The 16057-nt window shown below is 43.9% G+C and overlaps 1 protein-coding gene and 1 pseudogene across 1 annotated transcript in view; one reads left to right on the top strand and one right to left on the bottom strand.

Annotated features, from left to right (window-relative positions):
- Positions 1-16057, top strand: part of LOC134396487 (zinc finger protein 850-like) — a 637841-nt pseudogene that overhangs the window by 421392 nt on the left and 200392 nt on the right.
- Positions 11581-16057, bottom strand: part of LOC134396273 (zinc finger protein 208-like) — a 32700-nt gene continuing 28223 nt past the window's right edge. The window contains exon 4 of the mRNA XM_063122694.1: positions 11581-13601. Within this exon, the coding sequence (XP_062978764.1) occupies positions 11611-13601 (1991 nt within the window). The 3' untranslated portion in view covers positions 11581-11610. The remainder of the gene's footprint in view (positions 13602-16057) is intronic.

The raw sequence follows: 16057 nt of genomic DNA, 5'->3' as shown, positions 1-16057 counted from the left end.
CGATCTCGAAGTAGATCAGTTCTATGAGGATCTGCAGCACCTACTGGATAATACACCAAAAAGAGATGTTATTTTCGTTACAGGAGACTGGAACGCTAAGGTGGGCAGTCAAATGACATCTGGAATTACAGGTAAGCATGGTCTAGGAGAACAAAATGAAGCGGGACATAGGCTGATAGAATTCTGCCAGGACAACTCACTGTGCATAACAAACACTCTCTTCCAACAACCAAAAAGACGGCTTTATACATGGACTTCACCAGATGGCCGACACCGAAATCAGATTGACTACATCCTTTGCAGCCAAAGGTGGCGGACATCTATACAGACAGTAAAAACAAGACCTGGAGCTGACTGTAGTTCAGATCACGAACTTCTTATTGCACAATTTAGAATCAAACTAAAGAGAATAGGAAAGACCCACAGATCAGTTAGATATGAGCTCACTAATATTCCTAATGAATATGCAGTGGAAGTGAAGAACAGATTTAAGGGACTAGATTTAGTAGATAGGGTCCCGGAAGAACTATGGACAGAAGTTCGCAACATTGTCCAAGAGGTGGCAACAAAAAACATCCCAAAGAAAAAGAAAACCAAGAAGGCAAGATGGCTGTCGGCTGAGACACTGGAAGTAGCCCAAGAAAGAAGGAAAGCAAAAGACAACAGTGATAGGGGGAGATATGCGCAATTAAATGCAAAATTCCAGAGGTTAGCCAGAAGAGATAAGGAATTATTTTTAAACAAGCAATGTGCGGAAGTGGAAGAAGACAATAGAATAGGAAGGACAAGAGACCTCTTCCAGAAAATTAGAAACATCGGAGGTAAATTCCAGGCAAAAATGGGTATGATCAAAAACAAAGATGGCAAGGACCTAACAGAAACAGAAGAGATCAAGAAAAGGTGGCAAGAATATACGGAAGATCTGTATAGGAAGGATAATAATATCGGGGATAGCTCAGACGGTGTGGTCAGTGAGTTAGAGCCAGACATCCTGAAGAGTGAGGTTGAATGGGCCTTAAGAAGCATTGCTAATAACAAGGCAGCAGGAGACGACGGTATCCCAGCTGAACTGTTTAAAATATTGCAAGATGATGCTGTCAAGGTGATGCATGCCATATGCCAGCAAATTTGGAAAACACAAGAATGGCCATCAGACTGGAAAAAATCAACTTATATCCCCATACCAAAAAAGGGAAACACTAAAGAATGTTCAAACTATCGGACAGTGGCACTTATTTCACATGCCAGCAAGGTAATGCTCAAGATCCTGCAAGGTAGACTCCAGCAATTCATGGAGCGAGAATTGCCAGATGTACAAGCTGGGTTTAGAAAAGGCAGAGGAACTAGAGACCAAATTGCCAATATCCGCTGGATAATGGAGAAAGCCAGGGAGTTCCAGAAAACATCTATTTCTGTTTTATTGACTATTCTAAAGCCTTTGACTGTGTGGATCATAACCAACTGTGGCAAGTTCTTGGTGGTATGGGGATACCAAGTCATCTTGTCTGCCTCCTGAGGAATCTGTATAACGAACAAGTAGCAACGGTAAGAACAGACCACGGAACAACGGACTGGTTTAAGATTGGAAAAGGAGTACGGCAGGGTTGAATCCTCTCACCTTATCTATTCAACTTGTATGCAGAACACATCATGCGACGTGCTGGGCTTGACGAATCCAAGGCTGGAGTTAAAATTGCAGGAAGAAACATTAACAATCTCAGATATGCAGATGACACCACTTTGATGGCTGAAAGCGAGGAGGAGCTGAGGAGCCTTATGACAAAGGTGAAAGAAGAAAGTGCAAAAGCCGGGTTGCAGTTAAACCTCAAAAAAACCAAGATTATGGCAACTAGCTTGATTGAGAACTGGCAAATAGAAGGAGAAAACGTGGAGGCAGTGACAGACTTTGTATTTCTGGGCGCAAAGATTTCTGCAGACGCTGACTGCAGCCAGGAAATCAGAAGACGTTTACTTCTTGGGAGGAGAGCAATGACAAATCTTGATAAAATAGTTAAGAGCAGAGACACCACACTGACAACAAAGGTCCGCATAGTTAAAGCAATGGTATTCCCCGTAGTAACCTATGGCTGCGAGAGCTGGACCATAAGGAAAGCTGAGCGAAGGAAGAGAGACGCTTTTGAACTGGGGTGTTGGAGGAAAATTCTGAGAGTGCCTTGGACTGCAAGAAGATCAAACCAGTCGATACTCCAGGAAATAAAGCCAGACTGCTCACTTGAGGGAATGGTATTAAAGGCAAAACTGAAGAACTTTGGCCACATAATGAGAAGACACGATACCCTGGAGAAGAGGCTGATGCTAGGGAAAGTGGAAGGCAAAAGGAAGAGGGGCCGACCAAGGGCAAGATGGATGGATGATATTCTGGAGGTGACAGACTTGACCTTGGGGGAGCTAGGGGTGGCGACTGCCGACAGAAAGCTCTGGTGTGGGCTGGTCCATGAAGTCACGAAGAGTCGGAAACGACTGAACGAATAAACAACAAAAGAGATTAGTGGATAACTTTTTTGTTTTTCAAGCTGACTATTTGAAACTTGCTGTGCTTAGAGAGTCTTGGGTGGGGGTCATTTTGAGCCTATTTTCAGCACTTTGCGTGCTGTGGTTTGCTTGCTATATTTTTTTAAAAAATAGGGTAAAAAAAGCGGGAGAGGTATCTTTTTGAAGTGCTGAGAGGCAGATTCAACTCCCAGTCATGATCACCTGATGAAGCATCCTCCAATCCCAAAGTTGGAGGGGGGGGGAATAAGCAAAACGGGATACTTAGTAACTTGGGATACTGGGAAACTTTTCTTTCTTTGGCTCTGAACGGACTTCTCCCAGTGTTTTTTTAAACAGTAGCCCCACCAAATGCACCAACACAAACTGAAATCATATACTAAGCACTGCTATCCACCCTAACCTTGGTGAACAACTGAATAGATGTGGTGCAAGGGGATGAGGTCCCCTAGGGCATGTGGACGTGCCCAGTGCACACACACTGTCCTGTCCTTGGAGGGTCATCAGAGCCCTCCAAAGATAAACCAGTAGAGAAGCTATGCCTGTCATGAGTTGAAGTGTCAGGAAGTTCTTAAAGACTGGTACTTACCTAGGGCCGGTCAAATTGGCATAATTCCCCCTCCTCCTGGGCACGTCCACTTTCCTCTTACTGGTAAAAGACAGACATAGCCTTTTCAAAAAAATTCTTCTTGTTGTTTATTCAGCAACACTGCTGCTTTCAATTCCACCCCTCCTTTATTTATTTATTTATTTATTACATTATACACCCCATAGCCCAAGCTCTCCTGGCTTTTCCTCTTCAGTGAAGTCAGGCAGGCTTTCATTGTGGTTCAACTCCTTCTTCTTGTTGTTGTTGTTATTAGTATTAATTGATGTAAGATAGAATGTAAGCCTATGCGGCAGGGTCTTGCTATTTACTGTTTTACTCTGTACAGCACCATGTACATTGATGGTGCTATATAAATAATAATAATAATGGTGCTATATAAATATATTTCTTTTCTTTTTCCTAAAGCTTTTAAAACTGGATTTTGTTACTGTTTTACTCTGTACAGCACCATGTACATTGATGGTGCTATATAAATAAATAAATAAATAATAATAATAAATAAAAAATAAATAATAATAATAATTAGTACTGCTATTATTAATGTGATTATTTTGTTGTTTAATAATGGCTGTGATCACAATGCAGTCAATTAACTCTGAAGCAAGGATCACAAAGCTTTACTCTTATCCTCCTAGCCTCCTAGTTATGGGATGCAAAAGAAAAGGCATCTCTCTGTGCTGCTCCCACCTCACAGGGATGGTTTGCATTACTGGCTTTGAAACCATCTTTGGCTCACTTCCTTATGCCCCCAGAAATGTCTGCTCCATGCCTACCTTTCCACCTCTGCCTGGGTGCTGTTGTTCTGGGGTATCTGCTGGGACTGACTTCCCCATGGATCTTTGGCATAGTCGTACATCTCTGCCCGCCTGGTGCCTGGGAGCTGTACTACATGATGGGCTTTGTGGTTCAACCCCACAAGCCTCTGGCATGCTTGCTCTCAGTGCTGCCTGTCCTTCTCTGTGCCCGCCTCGCAGGGATGGTTTGCATTACTGGCTTTGAAACAATGCTTGGCTCACTTCCTTGTGCCCCCAGAAATGTCTGCTGCCTGGCTGCCTTCCCTCCTCTGCCTGGGTGCTGCTGTGGTGGGTTAGTGTGTGTCTTGCTTTGACTCAGGGGATAAGTCCTTCCTGCGCTCACTTAGACTTTTTGAAGTTCCAAATCAATTTTTCAAGTGTGGAAGAAGATCCATATTTAGGTTTATCTACTCCCCAATTCATGGCATATTGGGATTTCCTTTGAAATGGCCCCATTGAGCTGTCTGCAGCTTTAAAAATCCCTGAGATACTGGGGTGTCTGATTTTCAAAAATCCCCCCCAAATCAGGGGCGGCTTGGATTTGCTTGAGGCTTGGCATGCATATGTATACCTGCATCAGGTGTCATGGTGCCTAATTTAACATTTCTAACGTGAAAATTGACGGAGTTCTAGCATGGGACTTGAATTGCGGTGAGTTAAAAGGTTAAACCCCCGCCAAAAATCAGGGGATGTTGGGATTTGCTTGAAACTTGCCATGAATGTGGATCTAGACGGCATCTGTGAGGGTGCCCACTTCAATGTTTTTATCTGTCAAAATGTCAGAGTAAATCCCATGTCTGAAAATGGGTTGTCTGATTTTCAAAAATCCCCCCAAAATTAGGGGAGGCTTGGATTTGCTTGAGGCTTGGCATGCATGTGTATACATGCATCAGGTGTCAAGGTGCCTAATTTGACATTTCTAACATGAAAATTGATGGAAATATCGAAAGGGGTGTGAATTGGGGTTCCGGGTGATGCTTTATAGGTTAAACCCCTGCCAAAATTCAGGGGATGATGGGATTTGCTTAAAACTTGCCATGAATGTGGATCTAGATGGCATCTGTGAGGGTGCCCACTCAAAAGTTTTTATCTGTCAAAATGTTAGAGTAAATCCCATGTCTGAAAATGGGGTGTCCGATTTTCAAAAATTCCCCCGAAAATCAGGGGATGCTTGGATTTGCTTGAGACTTGGCATGCATGTGTATACATGGATAAGCTATCATGGTGCCAAGTTTGAGGTTTCTACCATTAACAGAAAAAAAGTAATTGGCATTTTTGGATTTCAATGCAAGTCTATGGGGGGGGGCGGGGAAAGCGGAGCTCTGACCCGGATCCGGAGCTTCACAGTGAAGCGGAGCGGACTATAGGTGGAGCGGAGCAGAGCGGACTATAGGCAGAGCGGACCTTATCCGGAAGTTGTGAATCTGGAAGGGAAGCCCGACAGATTCGGGCTTGATTCGGGTTTGATCTTCTTGCAGTCCAAGGCACTCTCAGAATTTTCCTCCAACACCCCAGTTCAAAAGCGTCTCTCTTCCTTCGCTCAGCTTTCCTTATGGTCCAGCTCTCGCAGCCATAGGTTACTACGGGGAATACCATTGCTTTAACTATGCGGACCTTTGTTGTCAGTGTGGTGTCTCTGCTCTTAACTATTTTATCAAGATTTGTCATTGCTCTCCTCCCAAGAAATAAACGTCTTCTGATTTCCTGGCTGCAGTCAGCGTCTGCAGAAATCTTTGCGCCCAGAAATACAAAGTCTGTCACTGCCTCCACGTTTTCTCCTTCTATTTGCCAGTTCTGAATCAAGCTAGTTGCCATAATCTTGGTTTTTTTGAGGTTTAACTGCAACCCGGCTTTGGCACTTTCTTCTTTCACCTTTGTCATAAGGCTCCTCAGCTCCTCCTCGCTTTCAGCCATCAAAGTGGTGTCATCTGCATATCTGAGATTGTTAATGTTTCTTCCTGCAATTTTAACTCCAGCCTTGGATTCGTCAAGCCCAGCACGTCGCATAATGTGTTCTGCATACAAGTTGAATAGATAAGGTGAGAGTATACAACCCTGCCGTACTCCTTTCCCAATCTTAAACCAGTCCGTTGGTCCGTGGTCTGTTCTTACCGTTGCTACTTGTTCGTTATACAGATTGCTCAGGAGGCAGACAAGATGACTTGGTATCCCCATACCACCAAGAACTTGCCACAGTTGGTTATGATCCACACAGTCAAAGGCTTTAGAATAGTCAATAAAACAGAAATAGATGTTTTCTGGAACTCCCTGGCTTTCTCCATTATCCAGCGGATATTGGCAATTTGGTCTCTAGTTCCTCTGCCTTTTCTAAACCCAGCTTGTACATCTGGCAATTCTCACTCCATGAATTGCTGGAGTCTACCTTGCAGGATCTTGAGCATTACCTTGCTGGCATGTGAAATAAGTGCCACTGTCCGATAGTTTGAACATTCTTTAGTGTTTCCCTTTTTTGGTATGGGGATATAAGTTGATTTTTTCCAGTCTGATGGCCATTCTTGTGTTTTCCAAATTTGCTGGCATATGGCATGCATCACCTTGACAGCATCATCTTGCAATATTTTAAACAGTTCAGCTGGGATACCGTCGTCTCCTGCTGCCTTGTTATTAGCAATGCTTCTTAAGGCCCATTCAACCTCACTCTTCAGGATGTCTGGCTCTAACTCACTGACCACACCGTCTGAGCTATCCCCGATATTATTATCCTTCCTATACAGATCTTCCGTATATTCTTGCCACCTTTTCTTGATCTCTTCTGTTTCTGTTAGGTCCTTGCCATCTTTGTTTTTGATCATACCCATTTTTGCCTGGAATTTACCTCCGATGTTTCTAATTTTCTGGAAGAGGTCTCTTGTCCTTCCTATTCTATTGTCTTCTTCCACTTCCGCACATTGCTTGTTTAAAAATAATTCCTTATCTCTTCTGGCTAACCTCTGGAATTTTGCATTTAATTGCGCATATCTCCCCCTATCACTGTTGTCTTTTGCTTTCCTTCTTTCTTGGGCTACTTCCAGTGTCTCAGCCGACAGCCATCTTGCCTTCTTGGTTTTCTTTTTCTTTGGGATGTTTTTTGTTGCCACCTCTTGGACAATGTTGCAAACTTCTGTCCATAGTTCTTCCGGGACCCTATCTACTAAATCTAGTCCCTTAAATCTGTTCTTCACTTCCACTGCATATTCATTAGGAATATTAGTGAGCTCATATCTAACTGATCTGTGGGTCTTCCCTATTCTCTTTAGTTTGATTCTAAATTGTGCAATAAGAAGTTCGTGATCTGAACTACAGTCAGCTCCAGGTCTTGTTTTTACTGTCTGTATAGATGTCCGCCACCTTTGGTTGCAAAGGATGTAGTCAGTCTGATTTCTGTGTTGGCCATCTGGTGAAGTCCATGTATAAAGCCGTCTTTTTGGTTGTTGGAAGAGAGTGTTTGTTATGCACAGTGAGTTGTCCTGGCAGAATTCTATCAGCCTATGTCCCGCTTCATTTTGTTCTCCTAGTCCATGCTTACCTGTAATTCCAGATGTCATTTGACTGCCCACCTTAGCGTTCCAGTCTCCTGTAACGAAAATAACATCTCTTTTTGGTGTATTATCCAGTAGGTGCTGCAGATCCTCATAGAACTGATCTACTTCGAGATCGTTACCTTGTCGTGGTGCTGGAGCTTGAGCACCTCAAGGATGCCATGAGCTAAACCGTGAAGGGACACCCAAGACGGGAAGGTCATGGTAGAGAGGTCAGACTAAATACGATCCCTGGGGAAGGTAATGGCAACCCACCCCAGTATTCTTGCCATGAAAACTAAATGGATCAGTACAACCACTAATCTTAGCTTCTAGTAATCACTGCATTGATTTCAAGGTGTTTACAGATTGACTTGAAGCTTCAAGTCAGTTCAGTTCAAGATTGAACTGAAGCTTCCGTTGGAGCTGGCCACTTAATTTGCATCAAAGAATTCACACAGGGGAGAAGCCATAAACATGCTCAGAGTATGGAAAGCGGTTCAATCACAGATTGTACCTTGCCTCAAACGATCCATTCAGGTGAGATGAGCCATGAATGCTTTGTATGTGGAAAGCGCTTTCATCAAAGAATTCCCACTGGAGAAAAGCTCCAGGACGTACTCTTGATTTTATTTTTGCTCCAAGTTGTGAGACAGGCAGTCTGAAGAGTAGGAGTCTGTGTGTCCAAGTAACCCCATTTTCAAAAGAAGGCTTGTGTCCTTGAGTAGCCTTCCAGCGGGGCTGTTTTGGTTGGTCTGTGGGGTGTTCACATCCTCCCCCGGACAATGGGGCCCTGGCCCAGTCAAGGACCCACTGTGACCTTTTCGCATTGCACTTCAAGAACAAAATCGCTTCTTTCTGCAGCGGGCTTGACGCTGTTGTTAGCACAGCTCCAGCTGAGGTGTTCTATGCCCCCATCTGCCCAGTTTTGTGGGATCAGTTCCAGTTGTTGTGTACTGAAGATGGGAACAAGGTGCTTGCGGCAATGCAGCCAACCACTTGCCCTCACAATCCCTGTCCCTCCTTGCTAATAAAAGCTAGCCGAGGGGGTGTGGCTGGGTGGGTTACCTAGATCCTTTTAAACTGGGCTTTAGGCCTGGTTCTGGAACGGAACTGCTCTGGTGGCCCTGTGGGATGACCTTTGCTGGGAGAGGGACAAGGGGAGTGTACAAAGTCACAAATGACTTGGGACCAGGATACCTGAGAGAGCGCCTTCTCCCCTATGAACCTGCCCTGTCACTGTGGTCATGTGAGGGGATGTTCCTGGTGGTTCCACATGCTCAGTATGCAGAAAGAGTTTCAATCGCAATGTGAATCTTTAAAGCACATCAAAACATCCACAAAGGCGAGAAGCCCTAGAATGCGGAAAGAACTTTGCTTGCAGCACACATCTGAAGTTGCCTCATAGAATTCAAACTGGGGAGAAGCCCTATAAGGGCTCAGAGCATGGAAAGAACTGTGCTCAGAGCGCACATCTTAAGTGACAGCAAAGAATTCACACAGGGGAGAAGCCCTATAAATGCTTAGACAGTGGAAGTAGCTGCAGCCACAGCTTCAAACTTAGATTTCATCAAAGCACTCACACAGGGGAGTGTAACTTGGGTCCTTTTTAACCTCAGAACCTACACCAAATGGGTCCGGAAAACCCCAGGGGGTAACCAGTGCTAAGCCAAACAGACAAACATTTAATCCCAGCCAACAAGCATCACCACAGACATAATTGCAAATAAGAATCTGTTTATTGTAAAAATTGCAAAATTAAACAAATTGGCATGGTGTTTATAGAAGTATACAATTTCTCTTTTGGTGGCTACAAGAAAAGAGAATGAAATGTAAATAAAAGATTGAGTACAAGAATTGCAATTGCAAAAACAGGTATTACAAATTTAGCTAATAAGATAATGGCTTGAGCATCCAGCATTGTTATGACTCCTCCTTATCCGCTTCTGTTTACTCTTTGTGGTTTAAAGCTAAATTATACTAAACTATACCTTGCGCTATACTAAAACATTGCTGTTAACCCTCCCTACTCTATGCTGAAGTTCCTCTAGGCGTGTGAAGAATAAAAGCAGAAGTCAGAGAACTTCTAAGACTTGGAAATAATTTCAAGTTCCAGCTTCAGAAAATAAATCCAAGTCTTAGAGGCTAATGGTACTCTAAGTCCCAACTTTCAGGAAAATACTCTGAGTCTCAAAGTCTAAAATTGTAAAGAGATCCATAATTACCCAGCTCCGTCAAGTCCCAGTCCGAGGTGAAGTTGAAGAGAAAAATAAAAAATTCTGTCTTGCAGCTCTGCTACCTGTACTTTTATACACTTGTTCTGGCTCAAAGTTGGGGGTCAATGAGTGATGAGACCACCATCTCCCAATCACAATTGGCATGAATACATGATTAGACCACCCATTCACCAATCAGAAGTTAGGTGTCTCCGCCTCCCCAATATCTCACGTGTTATACTCGTGGGGTCCTAGAAAATGTGGCTGCTATCTGGGTGAATTATCTGGATTGGTGTAGAAGACCTCTTCTTTGAGCTTGTGTCATATCCCTGGTGCCCCGTTGCTCAGTATTGTCACTTCCCAGGCCCAACTTGGAGTTAGGACATTTCTTATCAGCAGGTGCTACACCACAAGATTTCAAAACAATTTCCCCTCCTAGTGGCTGTTGGAGCATGCTCAGCTTTCTGCCAGCACTTTGGCCTTGAGCGTACTCTAAGAAGCCGCATGTAAACGGATGTCCCACCCCCTTTCTTCAAAGACAGTCCTGCACAACTTAGCAAGAGTCTTAGTTAATGATATAACATTGATGAGCATAGAATCAAACATCAAGGTCTTCATGTCCATGGCTCAGGGGTCTGGAATATACTTCTGGGGCTATTTCAGATATGAGTCTGGGGTCTTTTTAGGGGGTCTTCTTGTGAATCTCCAGCAAACCCTCACTCAAGCCACCCCATTCCAGATCAGATAATATTTCACTTGAAGTAGTAGGTTCTTCTTGCAACATCATTTAAACCTTTTAGCACCAGATTAACAGGGAGAAGCCCATTATTATTATTATTAGTAGTAGTAGTAGTAGTAGTAGTATCCCGCCTTTTGTCCAATACTGGGCCTCAAGGCGGTCTTACAAAGTTTAAAACATACATTGTAAAACATGAGAAAAGAAATGTTAAAACACGTTTAAAATACACCACAAATTATCAGCAAAGATGGAGGACCAAATTACTCTCCAGAGGCCTGCTGGAACAAACCAGTTTTAGCCTGCTTCTGAAAGCCCATCAAGGAGGGAGCCAGTCTGGCTTCCCCAGGAAGAGAGTTCCAAAGCACTGGAGCAGCCACCGAGAAGAATGTGGAAAATTCTCCGAGAAGAATGTAGAAAGATGCTTAAATTCACATTTTCATCAGCAAGCAAGGGGTGCTACTCAAAAACCCCTAGGAAGTGGAAGAAGCAACAGTTAGGCCTTAAGGAGTGTTTAAGTAGCCATTCAAATGATGTTGGTGCCAAAAGCATTTATTTCTATTTCAAACATTGCCGGTTTGGATCACTGAAAGCCCACCACAACATTGGCAGAAACAATTAGAAGTAGCAATATGAGAAGGGTGGGTGGGGAATCCCTGGACTTGGCATGTTGTTATGAGACCAACCAACCCCACCATAGAAATCCCTTGATGGAAGATGGAGGGAATAATTTTTTTTGATTGGGTAACCTCCCTTGTGGACTGTGGAAATGCTGTGGATGTCATATATCTTGACTTCAGCAAAGCTTTTGACAAAGTGCCCCAGAATATTCTGATTAACAAACTTCAAAGTGATCTTGATAGGCTGGAGTGCTGGGCTGAAAACAACAGAATGATATTTAATAGGGATAAATGCCACGTTCAACACCTAGAAAAACAAAAACAAATGCACATTTACAAGCGAGGGGATACTTGGCTCAGCAATGCTACAAACGAGATTCCATCTGGACATCAAGAAAAACTTCCCTAACTGTTAGAGCAGTACGACAATGGAATCAGTTCCCTAGTGAAGTTGTAGGCTCTCCCACACTAGAGGCCTTCAAGAGGCAGCTGGACAATCATCTATCAGGTATGTTTTAGGGTGGATTCCTGCATTGAGCAGGGGGGTTCGACTCGATGGTCTTATAGGCCCCTTCCAACTCTAACATTCTACGATGCTAAAAATGCTACACTAAGCATTTATTGGGCTTCTCCCCAGTGTGAATTCTTTGATGCCTCTTAAGGTTTCTGAGGCAAACAAAGCTCTTTCCACACTCTACGCATTTATAGGGCTTCTCCCCAGTGTGAATGCGTTGATGCTGCTTAAGCTGTGCGCTCTGAGCAAAGGTCTTCCCACACTCAAAGCATTTATAGGGCTTCTCCCCAGTGTGAATTCGTTGATGTATATTAAGGTATGTGCTCCAAGAAAAGGTCTTCCCGCACTCAAAGCATTTATAGGGCTTCTCCCCGGTGTGAATTCTTTGATGCTGATTAAGCTGTCTGCTGTGAGCAAAGGTCTTCCCACACTCAAAGCATTTATAGGGCTTCTCCCCAGTGTGAATTCCTTGATGCTGCTTAAGGTGTTTGTTCAGAGCAAAGGTCTTTCCACACTCAAAGCATTTATAGGGCTTCTCCCCAGTGTGAATTCCTTGATGCTGCTTAAGGTCTGTGCTCTGAGCAAAGCTCTTCCCGCATTCTAAGCATTTATAGGGCTTCTCCCCAGTGTGGATTCTTTGATGCCGCTTAAGGTTTGAGCTCCGAACAAAGCTCTTCCCGCATTCTAAGCATTTATAGGGCTTCTCCCCACTGTGAATTCCTTGATGCCGCTTAAAGCTCGCGGTTTGAGTAAAGCTCTTCCTGCATTCTAAACATTTATAGGGCTTCTCCCCACTGTGAATTCTTTGATGCAGCTTAAGGTTTGAGCTCCGAACAAAGCTCTTCCCGCATTCTAAGCATTTATAGGGCTTCTCCCCACTGTGAATTCCTTGATGCCGCTTAAAGCTCGCGGTTTGAGTAAAGCTCTTCCCGCATTCCAAACATTTATAGGGCTTCTCCCCAGTGTGAATTCTTTGATGCCGCTTAAGGTCTGTGCTCTGAGCAAAGCTCTTCCCGCATTCTAAGCATTTATAGGGCTTCTCCCCAGTGTGAATTACCTGATGCTGCTTAAGTTGTTTGTTCAGAGCAAAGGTCTTTCCACACTCAAAGCATTTATAGGGCTTCTCCCCAGTGTGAATTCTTTGATGCCGCTTAAGGTCTGTGCTCCGAGCAAAGCTCTTCCCGCATTCTAAGCATTTATAGGGCTTCTCCCCAGTGTGAATTACCTGATGCTGCTTAAGGTGTTTGTTCAGAGCAAAGGTCTTCCCACACTCAAAGCATTTATAGGGCTTCTCCCGAGTGTGAATTCTTTGATGCCGCTTAAGGTCTGTGCTCTGAGCAAAGCTCTTCCCGCATTCAAAGCATTTATAGGGCTTCTCCCCACTGTGAATTCCTTGATGCCGCTTAAAGCTCGCGGTTTGAGTAAAGCTCTTCCCGCATTCTAAACATTTATAGGGCTTCTCCCCAGTGTGAATTCTTTGATGCTGCTTAAGGTGTGAGCTCAGAGCAAAGGTCTTCCCGCATTCTAAGCAATTATAGGGCTTCTCCCCAGTGTGAATTCTTTGATGCTGCTTAAGGTGTGAGCTCAGAGCAAATGTCTTCCTGCACTCTAAGCAGTTATAGGGCTTCTCCCCAATGTGAATTCTTTGATGCAGCTTAAGGTGTTTGTTCAGAGCAAAGCTCTTCCCGCATTCTAAGCATTTATAGGGCTTCTCCCCAGTGTGAATTCCTTGATGCTGCTTAAGGTGTTTGTTCAGAGCAAAGCTCTTCCCGCATTCTAAGCATTTATAGGGCTTCTCCCCAGTGTGAATTCTCTGATGCCGCTTAAGTTTTGTGCTCAGAACAAAGCTCTTCCCGCATTCTAAGCATTTATAGGGCTTCTCCCAAGTATGAATTCCTTGATGCAGTTTAAGGCTTGTGCTGTGAGCAAAGCTCTTCCCGCATTCTAAGCATTTATAGGGCTTCTCCCCAGTGTGAATTCTTTGATGCCGCTTAAGGTCTGTGCTCTGAGCAAAGGTCTTCCCGCATTCTAAGCATTTATAGGGCTTCTCCCCAGTGTGAATTCTTTGATGCAAGTTAAGTTGTGAGTTGAAAGTGAATTGTTTTTCACACACTAAGCATTGAAACCTTTGATATTTGTTAGAATGAATCTTCTGAGTTTTACTCTGTTCCTTCCCTTTGCGAATGTTCTTTTTACTTGGTGCTTCTAGTATTGGAGTTTCACAGACGTCTGATCTTTCAAAAGAAATAGATTTGTTTTCCCTCTTCTCTTCAGTTTCAATTTTCCTTCTCTGGTGTAGGCCATTTTTCTTGCTCTCCCTGTGATCACCTGCAAGTATAAACACAGAAATCATCTTGAAATCTTGGAACAAAACAAATGGTTGCTGATTTGGTTCACAGGATTAAAAAAAAATCGTTGGTGAGGCAGATCCTTCTAAACACATTAAATATCCCGATGATCAATAGAACTGATAACTAGACTGCCATACAATGCTTTCATTTATATGGAATAACTCATATAAAGTAGTTGAGAGAATAAATGAACAACATAAAGTACATTAAAAATAAAATACACTTAAAATCTGCCATTTTCTCCAAGCTGATCATATAACGGGGAACTAGAAAGTGGGAATTCAACCCTAATGGTTATTTTTAATGTCTAGTTATATCTTAAAATGAAAAGCAAGCTGTCCAGAGCTGTCTTCTGAAAAGGCTGAACTCTCCTCTCCTCCATGGAGACCATTAAGATAATATCTGTAACATCTTCAATATTATGCAGATGCAATTATAGCAGCAAAGTAAGATTGGTTGGCAGCCATCTCTGCCACAGAGCAAGTCCATCAATGGGCTTTTCTCAATGTTTTGTCAGGTCTTCGGAGTCAATGACAGTTGTATTCTGCACTGACACAAAGAAAGAAGAGCTGAAATGCCACCCTCCAGGATCTGGCAAGAAGACAGAGAGGGAGCCTTACCCAGAGGAATCCCATTCCTTACCCAGAGAGGCCAGGATCCCACGATTCTCCTCCATGACTTCTTTGTGCAGAGTCCTCTGGCCTGGATCCAGCAGAGCCCACTCCTCCTCCGAGAAATGCACGGCCACCTCCTCAAAGGTCACCAGACCCTGAAAGAAGAAGAAATGATGTTCTCTTTAAGCATTATGTAGCAATCCATGAAGACAAGGATGGTGAGGTCCTCTTTCTGAATGCCAAAGCATTGTGAGTGACATTCAAGGCCTTCCTAGCAGCCAACTTGGAGAAGAGCAAAGGCTAAAGGGGCAGGTTCTTCCAGGATCAAAGAGATGTGCAGGAGACGGAGGCCCCCAGGACTCCCCTACCTGCCCAGGCTGTGCAGAAACCGCTTCCACTCCACCACCAAGCGAACGAGGCCCTGAAGGACCCCCCAGGATCAGTTCACTTCCGCTGCAGGTTATTTTGCTCCCTGTGAGGAAGGTAAAGAAGGTGGGAAGGTGAGAAGGTAAGTTAACATTCTTAACTATTCCCATTTTCATTGTTTATTTTCAGTGTTAATTTATTGCATTTGTTTACCGTAGCATAGCCGAAGCACTTAGAAACAACATCCAAATATTTAGAAATGCAAAAACATACAATATACACATACATATAAAACTACTATAACAAGTTTTAAAACTGTGAACAGACCCAGGTTAATTAATTACATATTGCTAATTACATATTGCTTGACCTGGCACTGAAAAGAGAACACTGTCGGTGCCACATGAACCACATTGGGGAGATTGTTCCACACTTGGGGGGCCACCACAGAGAAGGCCTCTCCCTTGTTGTCGTCCTCCGATCTTCCCTCTGAGTAGGTGCCTGGAGGAGGACCTTAGTTGTTGAGTGTGTAAGACCCACTCTGGGAAGCCGGCCAGAGTGGGTCTGATACGCTCAAACCACAAAATACTAAACAAAATTTCCTTTTTGAGTATCTAGTGAAAAGGGGTCTCTCTCCCCTAGCAAAATCAGGCTCAAGGAGAACAATAAGACAGTTCATGCACTTCAGGCGTAATTGAGAGAGGGAGATCATGGGGAAACACGTCCACTAATCCTTACCCAGTGAGGAGGGTCCTCCGTCCCCCTCTGCTTCAGGAAAATATGTGGGTGCACTGGCCAACATCCTCTGAACCTGGAGCAGGAGGGAGGATTTCAGGAAGAGAAGAGGGATTAGAGAAGAAAAGAAACGGCTCAGGTCAAGGCCAAGGGCAGCGTTTCCCAATGGCTTTACCTTTCAGGTCTCATTCTAAAGTTGATCTACCATCCAAGCCACACAGCACAGGAACTTGTATCTTTGTCAGGGGGCTAAGAGTTCAACCCTGATATCCAGCATTTTCCACTGTAAACACAACAGTTTGGCATCTACAAATGCTACTCCTGTTCTGTTGGGAGGACTCTGACACTTGTTGAAGTAGGATCCCCTCCTTCCCCAGAACTTCACAAACCCATTCATTTCTCCCGTGATCATAAGAATGTAAGAAGAGCACAAGCAGGACATGATTGCAACAGCACCCTCCTGCCCACGTTC

The sequence above is a fragment of the Elgaria multicarinata genome, chromosome 3 (genome assembly GCF_023053635.1).
Source record: "Elgaria multicarinata webbii isolate HBS135686 ecotype San Diego chromosome 3, rElgMul1.1.pri, whole genome shotgun sequence".
Classification (NCBI taxonomy): domain Eukaryota; kingdom Metazoa; phylum Chordata; class Lepidosauria; order Squamata; family Anguidae; genus Elgaria; species Elgaria multicarinata.
The sequence above is the reverse complement of the archived record's forward strand: the minus strand, read 5'-3'. Positions and strand labels throughout refer to the sequence as shown.